Source organism: Talpa europaea (genome assembly GCF_964194135.1).
Source record: "Talpa europaea genome assembly, chromosome: 6".
NCBI classification, from domain to species: Eukaryota; Metazoa; Chordata; class Mammalia; order Eulipotyphla; family Talpidae; genus Talpa; species Talpa europaea.
The window spans coordinates 117,582,391-117,597,650 of record NC_140072.1 but is presented as its reverse complement, the minus strand read 5'-3'; the positions used below and the strand labels follow the sequence as shown (position 1 = coordinate 117,597,650).

The window sequence follows — 15,260 nt, the reverse complement described above, 5'->3', positions numbered from 1 at the left end:
TACTCAGCAATCAAAAAAGATAAACACATGCAATTTGCAGCAACATGGATGGCGCTGGAAGGGATCATGCTCAGCGAAATAAGCCAGAAAGAAAAAGAAAAATACCGGGTGGTCTCACTCATAGCAGAAATCTAGAAATCCTAAATAAGGGACCAGGAAAAAGACTGATTATAATAAAGTAAAACTCAAAATCAACAAACAACTATGAACCAGAGACACACTATAGGGGTTGGGAGGCAGGGAAAGGAGGGATTGGGGTCAAAATAAGGGAGTTGCAATTGTATGGGGAATATAAAAATAAAATTAAAAAGATAAATAAAAAAAATCTGTCCTTCCATTAAAAAGTCCTTGTTCAACTGAGAAAGCCCAAGTGAAACTGGAGCATCTCTCAAATCATAATTAATGGGAAGTTACTTAATTATATTTATTCATTTTCTTGTAATTTTTTTCACTTTGATCATTCCAAGTAATATTTGAATGAGCTTTATTAATTGTATTGAAGCTCTATTTCCAAAAAGTGGATTTTTTCCCAAGACCAATGGAGCCTATTAAAAATTTAACCTCCCACATTCTATCAAAAACTTGTTTGGAATTACCAAAGAGGGGGAGAGAAGAGAGAGAGAGAGAGAGAGAGAGAGAGAGAGAGAGAGAGAGAGAGAGAGAGAGAGAATAGGAAGGTCATTAGAGGAATTAAGAGAACAGAAAGAAATTATCTACCTATTAATACAATAGCCTTTTATAGATATTATGAGGAGAAAAAGGACTTAGATCTTTTCCTGTTCTTCTACTCTATGTATATATTTGCTTAAAAAAATTTAACCAAAAAAAACCTTTTGTTAGTTTAGAAAGGTAAAATAGGAAGCTATTGAAGTCCTCACACACAGAGGAAAATTGCTAAACGTGGACGACTTAAAAAAAATTGCTGCCAATTCAAACCCTTTACAACCACAATCCACGCTTATCTTCCTTGTAAGAGAAGGTACCATTTTTAAAGCTACTATACTCTGGCAAGAAGAATTTCAGAATTAGGTCTTGTTTTGTGGCTGTGATGAATTTGTGCTTTCTTTTGCACTAGATATCCAAGGAAGAGATTCCCAGAGTACTTTCTGGACTGCTGAATGCCTACCAAGCAACAGTGAGTAAAAATAAATCTTCACAGCCCAAGAGCAGAGCTCTGAATTTCCATGATGCTTTTTACATTAAGCAATAGAGCAGCAGAACTTTAGACAGAAATTCTGAAAGAATTCAGATTTTGTTAATTTTTTCCTATATCAGCTATTAAGCTCCACGTCCATTATTTTTGCATGATCATAGACCTTATTTTTAAATATCAGAAATATTATAAGGTTATATAAATTAGGCACACATGGAATTCATAAGAAAAAATTAATTTATGAATCCTTACCGTCCATTCTTATGTTTAGACACATTAGAATTTATTTCAATTACATTTTCTAGGTCCTGGTTTCTGTAGAAAAAAAATATAAATATATAACCTATCATTTATATATATCAATATATCATACACACATATATACACAGAGATATGTAACTTAGCTGCAATTTAATTTTAGGACATAAATATGAGAATAAAAAATTTTAATCAGTACATAATAGTAAACATAGTCATTTGCGATCAGAAAGATATGGGACATTGAAAATCTGACATGGAATTATTTGGCCTATACAACTCAAGTATGAGAGTTTGGGTCACACTGAGAGAGAAAAAAAGAACTATTGTTTTAGAAAGGTTGAATAGCCTGGTCTTTAAAAATAAAACGACTTATACTTCCATTCAACCAATATTTAAGGAGTACTAATTTTGCATCACAGAGTACTGTATATTTTTTCCTAGATTATTTCATTCAGATCTCACAAAGTCCTGCAGGACAGCCTCTGGGGCTCTGGAAGGTTAAGTGAATTTTCCAAGGTCAATTAACTAATTTGTAAGAGAGTCAAGATTTGCGGCCAGCCACCTGCCCAACTGAAATCAATTTTGGGGATTTAATTAGAGACTTCACTCTACCTTTCTAGATTACAGAAACACCAGAAGTCAACCCAAAATTTGAATAAACAAATAGAGGTCAAATGGAATGATCAATTATTAAATCTTGGACACCCTTTCATGAGATAGTATCTGCTATTAGGTTACTCATGCATTAATATATTTACATATTATACATTAGCTATTAAAATATTTGGCATAGCGCTGCCAGTTCTTGATGTTTTTCATGAGTTTGGAAAATCTTTGTCATGCATCCTAAGGGTTAGGAGCATTGTTTAGGAATCAGAACAAGGAGGCTTTTATTGTCCTACTCCCTTGGGCGAAGTACTCAACCTCTCTCACTTTCCTTTGTAAACTAGGATAGTAAAATGTAATCTGATAAGGTTGAAGTGAGAATCAAGGAGTTCATGTAAATAAAACTTGTGGGCACAATGACTACAGTAGTGGATGGAGTGAATAATTTTAAGTGACCATATAAGTGTGACACAACAGTAGGCACTATTGATTCCAAAATTTGGAAGGGCCCTACCTTTTCATTTTTATTCTGACCTAACTTTTCACATCATTGGAATTCACTTCAATTTTTATAAATCTCCCATCTCATGAACCAGAACAGTAGATTTAAATACATGGGCTCAATATGAACGCTTACAAAGTTAATATTAGTATGGATGAAAAATATTATTAAAAACCCCTATATTTATATAGGATGAGATTTAATATTTCTTTTATATAATATCCAAATCAATAATTGATGAAACTGCAAATTCCATAGCTATATTTAATCTTCATATATAAAATATTAGCTGAATATTTTTACAAATGTAGAAATTAGTTAGATTATTTTTAATAGGAATTACAGTAGAAAATATGACTACATACGCAAAAAGTACAGAAGTAGATCAGAGGCATTGTAACAGGGTGGTCCCCAGGAAAGAGGGAGGTTCTAGGTTTCCTGTCCCACCCAAGGGAGGGTGGAGCTGAGCAGAGAGAAAAGCTGCAGAGGAGACTGAGAAGGAAGGAAGCAGGATGGAGCCAGAAGGGGACCTGGAGGGGGCACATGGAGCAGAGAGACACACGAAGAAACTGAGCTTGCCTTTTGGTTGTGAACTGGTTGACACAGATGTGGGTGAGGGACCCATGGGGAGATGACAATGGCGGTTTTTGTCTTGATTTTGATTTTGCTCTTTTCCCTCCAGACTTGTCTGGTTGTTTCTGAACCTGTTCAGTGGGTCCCCACTGGAAGATGCTTTAGACTTGTGGCAGGCTTTGGGGACTCACTCTGGGCCAATCCCATTTGGATGGACTTTTATCCATAAGGGGACGGGTAACTTTGGGTGTTTGATTTAGAAACTATATTCTTTGTTTTTTCTGTATTGTTCACTAATTGTATTAAAGTTCTTTCCCACTAAAGTCTTATTTGTTTTGCGTTGATGCAGCAGATGGCAGAACTTATTTAGAGCAGGCAGGTTTGGGGGATTTGGGGTGCCCCTCTCCCTGCCCTGTAATAGCATCAAAAGCATTTGATTCTCCAGCATGAATGATGTAAAATTCAAAACTGACTTCCTCACCATCATGGCTATAACTCTAAGGAAATCTTTCAAATCGCACCCTTCAATTTAGAAATCAGGACAGAGAGTTTTGTGTTTGTGCAATCACTGATCATCCTTCACTAATTATTACATCCATTTTCTTGGCCTTAGGGGCCTTTGTAGTATCTTAATAACCTAAACATTAGTAACCCTCCACATAACATTTCAGAATAATACTTCACTAAATACTTGGGATAATGGAATAAAATTAAGTAGAATATAATGTTATTCCAAGATCTAGTTTCCGAGGAATGCCAGGGTTGGGATCTTTGGCATGGTAAATAGTGAAAGGTCACCAGGAAATATGTATCTGTATCTTGGGAATTAGCATTTTGTCATAGAAAGTGCTTCCTCCTCTACTGCTAGCCTTGGTGAACTGGGCGGCATTTTTTAAGGAAGCTGGTGGTTTATTGCAACATGAGAGTAGAGTCACATTCCCATAGCCTGGCATAACTTTGCACATAATAGTTGACAAAATACTTATGAAATTATTTTAATTTAAATTCTCTTTTTCTCCTTCTGTTGGGAAGATTTATTACTTTCATACTTAGCTCTGGGAAGAGATAGTGTAAGGGCCATAAAGGGGAGAGATTAGACCCCAAACTCTTAAGGCAGTAAGTTTAACTCATATCTATCTACATATCTATCTATCTATCTATCTATCTATCTATCTATCTATCTATCTATCTATCTATCTATCTATCTATCTATAATCTATATTTTTATACATCTCTCTCTCTCTTTCTATCTATCTATCTATCTATCTATCTACCTATCTATCTATCATCTATATTTTTATACATCTCTCTCTCTCTTTCTCTATCTATCTATCTATCTATCTATCTATCTATCTATCTATCTATCTATCTATCTGTTATAACCGTGTGGAAAAAACATCAAAGCCAGTGATGGGCATTTTACTTCCATTACTGCATCCCTGTACTGCACACATTTCTTTCCTTTATTACACAGTTCCCAACCCTGGATTTCCTTGTTTTGGAAGTTGTGTCCCCATCCCCCAGCTCCACTCCACAAATTTATATGTCGAGGTCTAACTCCAGTGTGTCAGAATGTGACTTTTAAAAAAAAAAAAAAGATAGGGTCTTTACAGATGTAATTAAGTTCAAATGAGGTCATGAGGGTGGGCCCTATCGAATATAATTAGTATCCTTGTAAAAAGAAATTTGTACTCTGACACATATAGAGGAAAGACAGGTGAAGACACAGGATGAAGACAGACCTCCACAAGTCAAGAACAGAAACCTGTAATAAATCCTTTCCTCTTGGTCTTCAGAAGGAACCAACTCTACTGACACCCTGATCTTGACTTGTAGCCTCCACAACTATGAGAAAAAAAATTGTTTTAAGTCACCTGCCTGTGGCATTTTAGGATGGCAGCTCTACCAAAGGAAGACAGATGTGCTGCTGCCCTTTCAACATGGTTACGTTGAGTTTCTCAGCCTGGTGCTAAACATCCTCACTTCCCCTAGCATTTTCTATTCCTGCAGTTATTACAGACACCTTCAGGACCCTTTTCCCTGACTCCTCTAGGACACAAGCCTATTTGGACCCTACCTATTGTGAGAAAGAGCAGGAATAGGTTTGGACCTGATGAAGAAAGCAGAATTTTGCAAATTCAACAACTACAGGCAGATAACTCAAAATTGGTACCTATGCATGCCTTTAAAGAATCACACTCCCAATGTGGTCTGAATATCAATCATTGAATGAGCCATAGTGTTTTTTTTGTTTTTTTTAAAGACTTATTTATTTATGCATACAAGAACTGGGGTATAGGCTAGAAGTGTGGGGGTTGAGAGGATTAATCAGAGACAGAGCAGAGAACAGGACAGGCAGGCTGACTGAAACACACTGCTGAGGGGAGCAGCAGGGAGACAGGAGAGGTCTGCTGCACCATGTGGATCACCTCCCTGGCCGGGGATTGAACATGAGCTGCAGTAACTGTGGATAGCTTCATAGGTTGCGTCCTAATCCCTTGTGCCACCAGGGAGGCCCTGAGCCATAGTATTTTTAGTGACATAGATTTTTCTTGTTTTTATTAAACAGCATCATCTCAAGTTTGGAGGAGTAAAGTATAAGATTTTATTCTGAATAATTTATACTAATATTTAAAATGAAACAGAAAGTTCCAGAAGATGAAAAGCACAAAATGCATATTTGCTTTGGTGATTTGCCATAATTCATACTGGCAAGATTTGAAGATCCAGTAAAAGAAGTTAAAATTGCCTATCAAGTTCCCAATTTGAAGAATAGTAATAAGTTTAATTCTTTACTTGAGACCACATCTATGGCTCATGTCTTTTTCATTGTGGGAGAAGATAAGGAACTATGATTCAAAGGGTCAAAATCAGATTTTTATAGAAGCCCAGTCAAATGCTGCAGGGTCAAGCAAAGGCAGTTGCAGTAGATAGAAGAACTTAAAATTTTGTACATCTACAAGCAATTGGAATTAACTTGAAGAAAAATTTTGCTAATTGCTGTTGAATCCTAGTGAAAGATGTTAAAAAGAAGTTTAATTTTGGTAAACTTTGCATCTAAAACATTTTATTTTATTGTGGATTTCAAAATATCTGGGAGAAAAAAGAGTTAGCTGTTAGGAGAAATCACAATAGACATTTTGAATTTAAGCATTTATCTAAGTTACCATAATTTGTTTTCCACTGTCCCTCTAAGGAATATAACACTCCCTTACAGAACAGATTAAGGGAGGAAGTAGAGGTTCTAGATACCAAGATATTATAATGTCTTTCATTATACCACTTTTTTTTAGGATAAGCTATGCATGAGTGAAATTATCAGCTCATTCCCAAATGCTCTTTCTCTTTTATGAGGATGTGGGAGGTGTTTATTAAAAGCCACAATATGTTTCTCTCTCTACAGCTTACTTAAATTGCTTTTGTAGAGTGTCAAACACATTTGCAAAATTAAGAACCTCGATATATAAAAAATTTACTATGGTATTTCTTTTATGCCAAAAACTAAATCTTGGGCATTAAGCTTTAGTTCAAAAGGAATCTTTGTGTTTCTAGAAAAAAATATAGACTATATAACTGATATAATTCTTCAACTCTATTGACATGCAAAATGGGTCCACCCTTATATATTTTTATAATTTGTTTCCATGAGGGAGTCTTCAAGATTTTAAATTAAAGAAATTAACAAATTCATAGAGGAATTGGTCATTTTAGGTATTTTAAATATAAGATGTGGCCAAGCAATTCAGTGGCTCTAATTTGTCATGCTGCATTGAGAAAATGTCATGAGCAAGAGATAGCCATTGGCTTAAACAAGAACAACAACCAGAAGAGACATGTTCCTTCAGTCTGGTGTCACATGTGAGGACTCAGAATGTTAGAACTGGAAAGCAATAGACTTTATTTGGGTGTCTGATCACAGGGCCTTGAGTAGCTTGAGATTTAGTCTTCAATTCAGAGAATTCTTGCTAAGGACCTCATATATACCGGGTATTGTGTTATTCTCTGGAGATAAGGAAGTGAACATGACACCCAATCCACACCTTTAAAAATCCTAGAGTCAGAGAGAGGTGATTCAATAAGTTCCTTCTCAGTGATAAATATTATGGGATGGGAAGGACAAAGAGATTGCGAACACTTACAAGATAATGCTAATGCACACATGGTCAGCCAGGTTGGGCTTCCCAGAGTCTAAGTAGGGGACATTTAGGCTGACACTTAAAGGATAAGTAGAAGTTTTCCATACAACAGCCATAAAGGAGTGAGGTAGAGGGGGTGTGGGAGGGCTTTTCTTATGGGTGGGGAACAATAGTAGTTAAGGATGGGAAGGCCTGCAGAGGAAGGGCATTGTGGGTTTTGGGCAACAGATTAAGGAAAGCTGTCATTACCCAATAGCAATGGGAAGCAGTGAAGTATTTAAGCAGAAAAATGCCTTGACCACGTTTGTGTTTTAGGAAGATTTGTCTGCAGGGTGGCAAATAGATTGAAGGGCAGAAGACAGGGTGACCAGTTAGGAGACTGAACAGAATTCCAGACTATAACAGCAGTGGGGATGAGGATCTTTGTTCCTGAGATAATTAAGAGAAGTATGCAAAGTGATCTATTAATTATAGGGAATGAATCAATGGAAAGAGTGAGGATTACCCATAATCCCCACCCTCAGTTTTCTATCCTGAGCAGAAATATGAGAAATATGCAAAGGAAGAAAGGAAGGAACTCTTCTGTTGTTGGAATACTAATGATTTGAGAGAATATTTTTTCTACTTCACTTGAAGGATACCTTTCTACATGTAGAGATCTAAGTGTCACTAGATGCTTTTCAATCTTCATTTGTGAGCAGAATTTATAGGCAACAGGTACGTGAATATCTCTTTCATGCTGATTCATGAAACCTGAAACTCATTACTAAAAGTCATACAATCTCTCCCTGAATGAAAAAAAATTCTGTGCACATCTGCCTTTGTTCAGGTGGCTGTGTTCCTAGAAGGAGCTCGGGAACACCTGCTTACATTATGATCAATGAATGAAGTTTATTCCACTCCTAACTGTGAACTGAATACACAGCTGCTGGAAATGTCAGCAAAGTCACATAAAAAGAATTTGATTCACTATTCTACTCTTATACTATTAAATAATAGGGGCCCCTGTCGCATTGAATTGGCTGTAAAAGTGCCTTATGGCTGCCGTTCCTGCAGGGAGGCACTTTAAAATGCCCTCTCTCTTCGCCCATTAAAATCAAGCAGGCAGCATAGATACATTCTAGATACCGGTGACTGAACCAATTGAAAGAAGCCACTGTTTTCAAACAGGTAACTTAGTTTTTCTTGTTTGTCTGTTCTGCAATAATTTTTGAACTCTTCATTGATTAGCATCAAATCTGGTATAACTACTAAAAAAAAGTCAGACATCACTTATATGTCATCTGAAAGGAACAGTTTTATAAAATATAAAACAATATTTTATAATTGCCTTTTTTCTAGTAAACCTATCAGTATAAGAGTGAATTACATTTTACAAAATCATCTACAAGTCACTGAGGGATGAGTTGGCTACAATAGCTACTGTTATTCAATTTGTGGTTTTTAAACTTAATCCCTTCCAACACAATTGGAAACAAACCAAATTATTACTAATAACTGTAAAAAAACTGCCCCAAAACTTACCACTGTGGAGAAATGGTTCTACATAACAAAGACGTGTCCATAAAATTATTATTTTTGTGTGCTTTTTTATTTTTTAAAGATTTATTTATTTATACAAGCACTGGGTATAGTCAGAAGTGGGGGAGGGTGAGAGAATTCACCAGAGCCAGAGCGGGGAGCAGAGCAGGCAGAAGGACCGAAGGACACTGCTGAGGGGAGCAGCGGGCGGCAGGAGAGGTCTGCGCGCCATGTGGGACCCTCCTCCGGTGTCTGGGGAGCAGCTGGGGATCGAACCGGCGCTGCAGAGGCTGTGGGCAGCTTCGCAACCCAGTGCTCAACGCTGCGCCATGGGGGAAGCCCTCCATAAAATTATTAATGGCAGAGGAAATGCCAAAAGTCCAATAATATTTCAGCTATTGGAAAATCTCTATGAGATAGGTACTTTCTCTCTTTCTTCTTATTATGGAATTACAGTTAAAATGTTAAAGAGGGAATTGGAGGGGAAGGGACTGTATAGAGTAAAAAGGATGAAAATAAGAAGAGATTTTTAGTTATTTTAGCCCCAGATCTTTTGTGTTTCTTCTAGGTAGTTATATCAGTAAGACAGGAGTTTCTATTGAAGGTGTTTTTTCTTTATAGAGGTTATTTCATACCTTTTTTGATCTGAGGTTTTCTCTTCCCTAAAGTAGAGCATATGAACATATCTCTCGTGGGGTTGCTGTAAGCATTAAATGTATTATCAGTTGGGCCTCCCTAGTGGCACAAGGGGTTAAACACCACACTATGAAGCAATCTGCAGCCTCTGCAGCACAATTTTGATCCCTGGCAGGCCAGGGAGCAACCACATGGCACAGCAGACCTCTCCTGACTCGTAGCTGCTCCCCTCAGCAGTGTGTTTCAGTCAGTCTGCCTATTGTGTTCCCCACTCCGTTGCTGGTGAATCCTCTCATCCTCCCTCAAGAACATCTGGTTCTTGTATGCATAAATAAATAAATCTTTAAAAAAAAAAAAAGGAGGGAGGCAGAGATACATTTCCTAACCCAGAACCATGAGAATATGTCAAAACAGTCAAGCAAAGTAACTTACCGCTTAGTATTTCTGACAGCTGAAGATCTCACTTCAGTAAGATTGTCTAAATCTTGGCTGGTCAAAGGAAAAAAAAATTTTCTTATTCTTATTATTAGGTTTTTCTGGTTGTGCTAGGTTAATAAAATAACGTGATCAATCCATTCCACCCGAGGGCAACAGATGAAAATATGAAATGATTGTTTTTATTTGATTACCTCTGATTGCTTCTGATGACTGCAGGATTCACTTTGATGAAGTAATCAAGATCCTGGTTTCTTTAAATAGAAAAATAGAGGACAGATTAATTATAAAGTTATTTTGGTAAAATCATTAAGTTACAAGTCTGCTTAAAATAATAATAAAACAAAATATCCTTCTGGACCAAACCACACAAATTAACATAGTTATTTACCTTTGGTTATTGGTGAGAATTTCAGGATTCACTTTGATGAGCTTGTCAAGCTCTTGATTTCTTTAAGTGAAAAAAAGTTAAAGAAGCTTCGGTTAGAGGTAATATGGGTTCAAGTTGGTAGTAAATAGAAAAGATTGGCTATCTTCTCATTTAGTATGAGACACTGGTTTCACATAGAACAACCTTGAAATAAGTTTTCTCACCAACCCAGGAGAGGATGAATTATGCTAAATCAGAAAAAAAACCCTCTGATTTCACACTTCATTGTCAGAGCCTATCTATGAGAAAATGCTGGCTAATATGTTCACAGCAAATATCTGGTGAAAAATAACTTTTTGCTCTGGAATGTTTTAACATTATGAAGTTACAAGCTGATATTGATGTTCTAGTTATTAAAAAGCATATCATCAATGAAAGCTCTTATTAAAACAATAACTTCCAGCAGCAGCCCTTCTGCCCATCTGTGCCTAATGCAGAAGTTTCCTCCATGCATACTCTGTGACTATGGAGGCCTACCTTTTAACAAACCTGTCCCTTTAGAAGCAGCTTTTCTGTCTGCTTGTGTCTCAGCAAGCAACTTTTACTCTTCTCTCCCTTTTTTATATATAAACTTTCCTTTTGGATTAATAATAATAATCACTTCTAATACTTGGATTATACTCAACATAAGACTTGGCAAAGAGGGCTTCCCCTGTGGCGCAGCGGGTTGAGCACAGCGCTGTGAAGCTGTCTGCGGTCTCTACAGCATGGATTTGATTCCCAGCTGGCCAGGGAGATACCCACATGGTGCAGAAGACTGATCCTGTCTTGCCCGCTGCTCCCCTTAGAAGTGTATTTCAGTCAATCTGCCTGTTCTGTTCCATACTCTGTCTCTGGTGACTCCTCTCACCCCCCACACCTCTGGCGTGTACCCCAGTTCTTGTATGCATAAATAAATAAATCTTAAAAAAATTAAAATGCATTTTACTTGTCAAAAAGATGGATACAAGGATTAGGGACTAAAGGAAGCCACCTGGAAGTTAATCAAAAGAGTCTGAGAAAATATTTTCATTTCCCTTCCTTGTCAGCCCTAAACCTTTGCATAGAATGTACTGCCCAGCTCATGGCTTTATTTAGTTTCATTACTGTTCTCAGATCTCCATGATAAAAATCCCTGAATGAATTTTCACTGTTTGAATTATCAATAATAATAATAATAACAACAACAATAATATTTGCAACTAAGGATAACCAATTGATGTCCACAGATACTGTTAAAAGAATGATTAACATAACAATTATCCAATAACTTCTTTGTATACTTTGATTGCAAAATTTGCTTTAAAGCTAAAGCAATCTAAAGTGAGGTCATTTTGGGCCTACCCAGTGGCTCAGCGGTTGAGCGCTGGGCTGCGAAGCTGTCCACAGCCACTGCAGCACCGGTTGGAACTAGCCACCAGCAGGGGTCCCACACAGTGCACAGACCTCTCCTGCCATGCCCGCTGCTCCCCTCAGCAGTGTACTTTGGTACTTCTGCCTGTTCTGCTCCCTGCTTTGGCTCTGGTGAATTCTCTCACCCTCTCGCGCTTCTGACTGTACCCAGTGCTTATATAAATAAATAAATAAATCTTAAAAAATAAAATGAAATAAAATGAGGTCATTTTCATACACTAGAAGAAAAAGTGCAAACAAAAAACTTTGTAGAAGAGATATGTTCAAAGACTTTTTTATATGTAAAATCAACCACTTTTTTTTATGTAGCTACATATAATATTTAGATAGCAGTATAATTAAAAGTAAGCTGCATGGAAAAAAGCAAAAACAAACATGAGAACTATCATCGTCACCATTCTGCTGAGCACAAAAATTTGGATCCTCCAACAACCTAGATTACTGAGAGTCAAACTACTATTTCATAAAGCTCATTAAGAAATACATTTTAAGGGGCGGAGCAACATGGCGGCGAGGAGATGCTGCGAGTAAGATCTCCCATTAAAAAAAAGTTAATAGGGAGGAAAAGCGGCAGGTCCCAGTGAGAACTGGGACAGGGAAGATAAACAAAGGACTCCAGCAAACTACCCGAAGAAGAAAGTGGCCATAAAAGAGGACCAGAAGGGAGGAAAGCGCAGAACCCTGCTCCCCTTCCCCTCCCCCCCACAGAGTCGGCACTCTCCGACCGGCAGAGAGGAGGGAAACAACAAACTAAAAGGACCAACAAGAACAAACTACGCAGCAAGCGGGACTGTGAGTGGAAAGGAACTACTGCAGCCACCACACCCCGTGAACGGGAGCTGTGGAGAACCCTGCAGGATTCGGTGCGGAGGTGAGCGAACAGCTCCAGGCGCCATTAGAGAAGAACAAAGAGACTCTGGAGGAGACCCGCACACAGCCCCAGGCCGGCCGGTAAGCTTGCGCAGAAAAGCGGAGCCTTGGTGCACTTGAAAAGCAAACGCGGATCGGATCGCAGCTGCCCAGGTCCCCGTGCCTGCGACCTAGGCTTGCGGGGAGACGCGCATGGAGGCCCTCACTGGGGTGAAAGTCCGTCGCTGAGTAAGCAGGAACCAGGCGCCCAGGCACAGGAGGGGTGCAAAAGGTGCCATTCCCGCGCCACTGAACTGGGCTACAGCCCTCGTCCTGGACCTGAGGGCTTTGGAACTGAGACCCAGGGCACGAAATTCGGGGTGTGGGTTCTCCACGATGGTGGGGCACAAGGCAGACACAGCACCCCAAAGCCATTGAGGTTTACCCTACCATTCCCGCTCTGTTCCCTGTCCCACGGGGTGGGGGGAGGCGAAAAACAGCCCCCCCAAGGACAATAGGAGAGATCTCTGGTGCCACCTAGCGACCAGGAAAAAAAAGTCACTAACACACCATAGAACAGGGAAATTTCTTAAGACTGCTTGAAAAGGGCAGAAGGCTCCCGGAGGAGACAGTGGCCAGTTGGGAAGTTAGCCCACGCCAGGCCCCTTCCGACCAGCAGTCTGAGCCCACAGAGGGAACAGGCACCCATGGCCGGGGCAGACCGAGCATGCAGAAGAGTGTGCCTGAGACCGGAAGCGCAGGGACTGAGTCCCGTGTCGCCATTTTAGAACAGGGACATTTCTTCAGTAAAGACTGCCTGAAACCAGCAGAAAGCTCCCTCAGAAGCCAGAGATGGCTCCTGGAAGAGCCAGAGGGGAGCGGAGAAGTTCACCCAAGATGACGGCCAGTCCGAGCAACACAGTGTCCCAATGCATACGACAAATTAGAAAACAGACAGTAGGGAGTAGAAGAACCACACACAACCTAACAACTCCTCAGGAAAAAAGCACACCACAAAAAGAAAACCACCCTCCAGATTACAACGACAGTAAATTGGAAGAACTTCTGAGACTTCCAGAAAGAGAATTTAAAATTGCTGTGATTAAAAAACTGACAGAAGTCATAAAGGAAAACAATGATATGAGACAAATAATCAACGATCAGAAGAATGAAATTGAGTCTGTAAAGAGGGAAGCAAAAGAAACACAGGAGATCAAAGAATTAATGGAGGAACTAAAGAACTCTGGGAAAAGCAATGAAAGCAGAATAGATGAAATGGAAGAACGAATAAGTACTCTTGAAGACACAGAAATAAAAAGAACCAAAACAGAAAAGGAAAGAGAAGTACGAAGGAAAAAGAACGAAGAAAGACTTCGGGAACTATCTGACTCCATGAGGAAAGGAAATATAAGAGTTATAGGAATTCCAGAAGGAGAGGAGAGAGATGTAGGAACAGAGAAAATATTCTAGGAGATAATTGAAGAGAACTTCCCAAATGTGAAGAAGGAGCTGAAAATTGATATACAAGAAGCAAGAAGAATACCAAACTTCCACGACGAAAGGAAAAATACAGCAAGACACATAATAGTAAAGCTCCCAAGAATCCAGGACAAGGAAAAAATAATGAAGCTGGCAAGAGGGAAGAAACAGATAACATGCAAAGGAAAACCAATCAGGCTGACATCGGACTTCTCTGAAGAAACACTACGGGCAAGGAGAGAGTGGAGGGACATAGTCAACAGACTCCAAGAAAACAGATGCCAACCAAGAATACTCTATCCCGCAAAGCATTCCTTCCGCTATAAAGAAAGAATAAGGACCTTCCCAGACAAACAGAAACTCTGGAATTTCATTGCAACTAAACCCCCACTCCAAAAAATACTACAAGGAGTCCTAAAGCCAGAAACTCAGAGGGACGAATAACAACGAAAGAAGGCCAAAAAAAAAAAAGTTATTAAAAGAATAAATAAATAAAATCAAAGGAAAGACAAACAAAATGGCAAATACAGATGCTAACATATCAATATTAACTCTAAATGTAAATGGACTAAACTCTTCAATAAAAAGACACAGAGTTGCAGCCTGGATTAAGAAACAAAACCCAACCTTTTGCTGTCTCCAGGAAACACATTTAGCTACAAAAGATAAAAATAGGCTCAAAGTTAAAGGATGGAAAACAATCCTACAAGCAAATGGACCAAAAAAGAAAGCAGGAACAGCTACACTTATATCAGATAAAACAGACTTCAAACTCAAAAAAATAAAAAGAGACCCCAATGGTCATTACATTATGATCAAGGGGACAATACTTCAAGAAGAAATAACACTCATTAATATATACTCACCAAACGAAGGAGCACCAAAATATATCAGACAACTGTTGTCCTCTCTGAAAACAGACATCAGAGAAAACACATGCGTAGTGGGAGACTTCAACACACCACTATCAACAATGGATAGATCAACAAGACAAAAAATAAGTAAAGAAACTAAAGCTTTAAATAAGGACCTAGAGCATTTTGGCTTAACAGACATCTATAGAACACTAAACCCCAAAAAAACGGAGTACCCATTTTTCTCAAGTGCACACGGATCATTCTCCAGGATCAATCACATACTGGGGCACAAGACAAACATCAACAGATACACAAAGACTGAAATCATACCAACCATCTTTTCTGACCATGAAGGCATCAAACTAGAAATAAACCATAAAAGGAAGGCAAGGAACTTTCCTACCTCATGGAGATTAAAAACCACACTACT

At 38.7% G+C, this 15,260-nt stretch overlaps 1 protein-coding gene across 1 annotated transcript in view; it reads right to left on the bottom strand.

Annotated features, from left to right (window-relative positions):
• SCEL (sciellin) overlaps positions 1-15,260 on the bottom strand; it is a gene marked incomplete at both ends in the record, with an annotated part of 103,362 nt that overhangs the window by 31,683 nt on the left and 56,419 nt on the right. The window contains 4 exons of the mRNA XM_084234903.1: positions 1,406-1,468; positions 9,821-9,877; positions 10,018-10,077; positions 10,215-10,274. Of these exons, the coding sequence (XP_084091029.1) occupies positions 1,406-1,468; positions 9,821-9,877; positions 10,018-10,077; positions 10,215-10,274 (240 nt within the window). The remainder of the gene's footprint in view (positions 1-1,405; positions 1,469-9,820; positions 9,878-10,017; positions 10,078-10,214; positions 10,275-15,260) is intronic.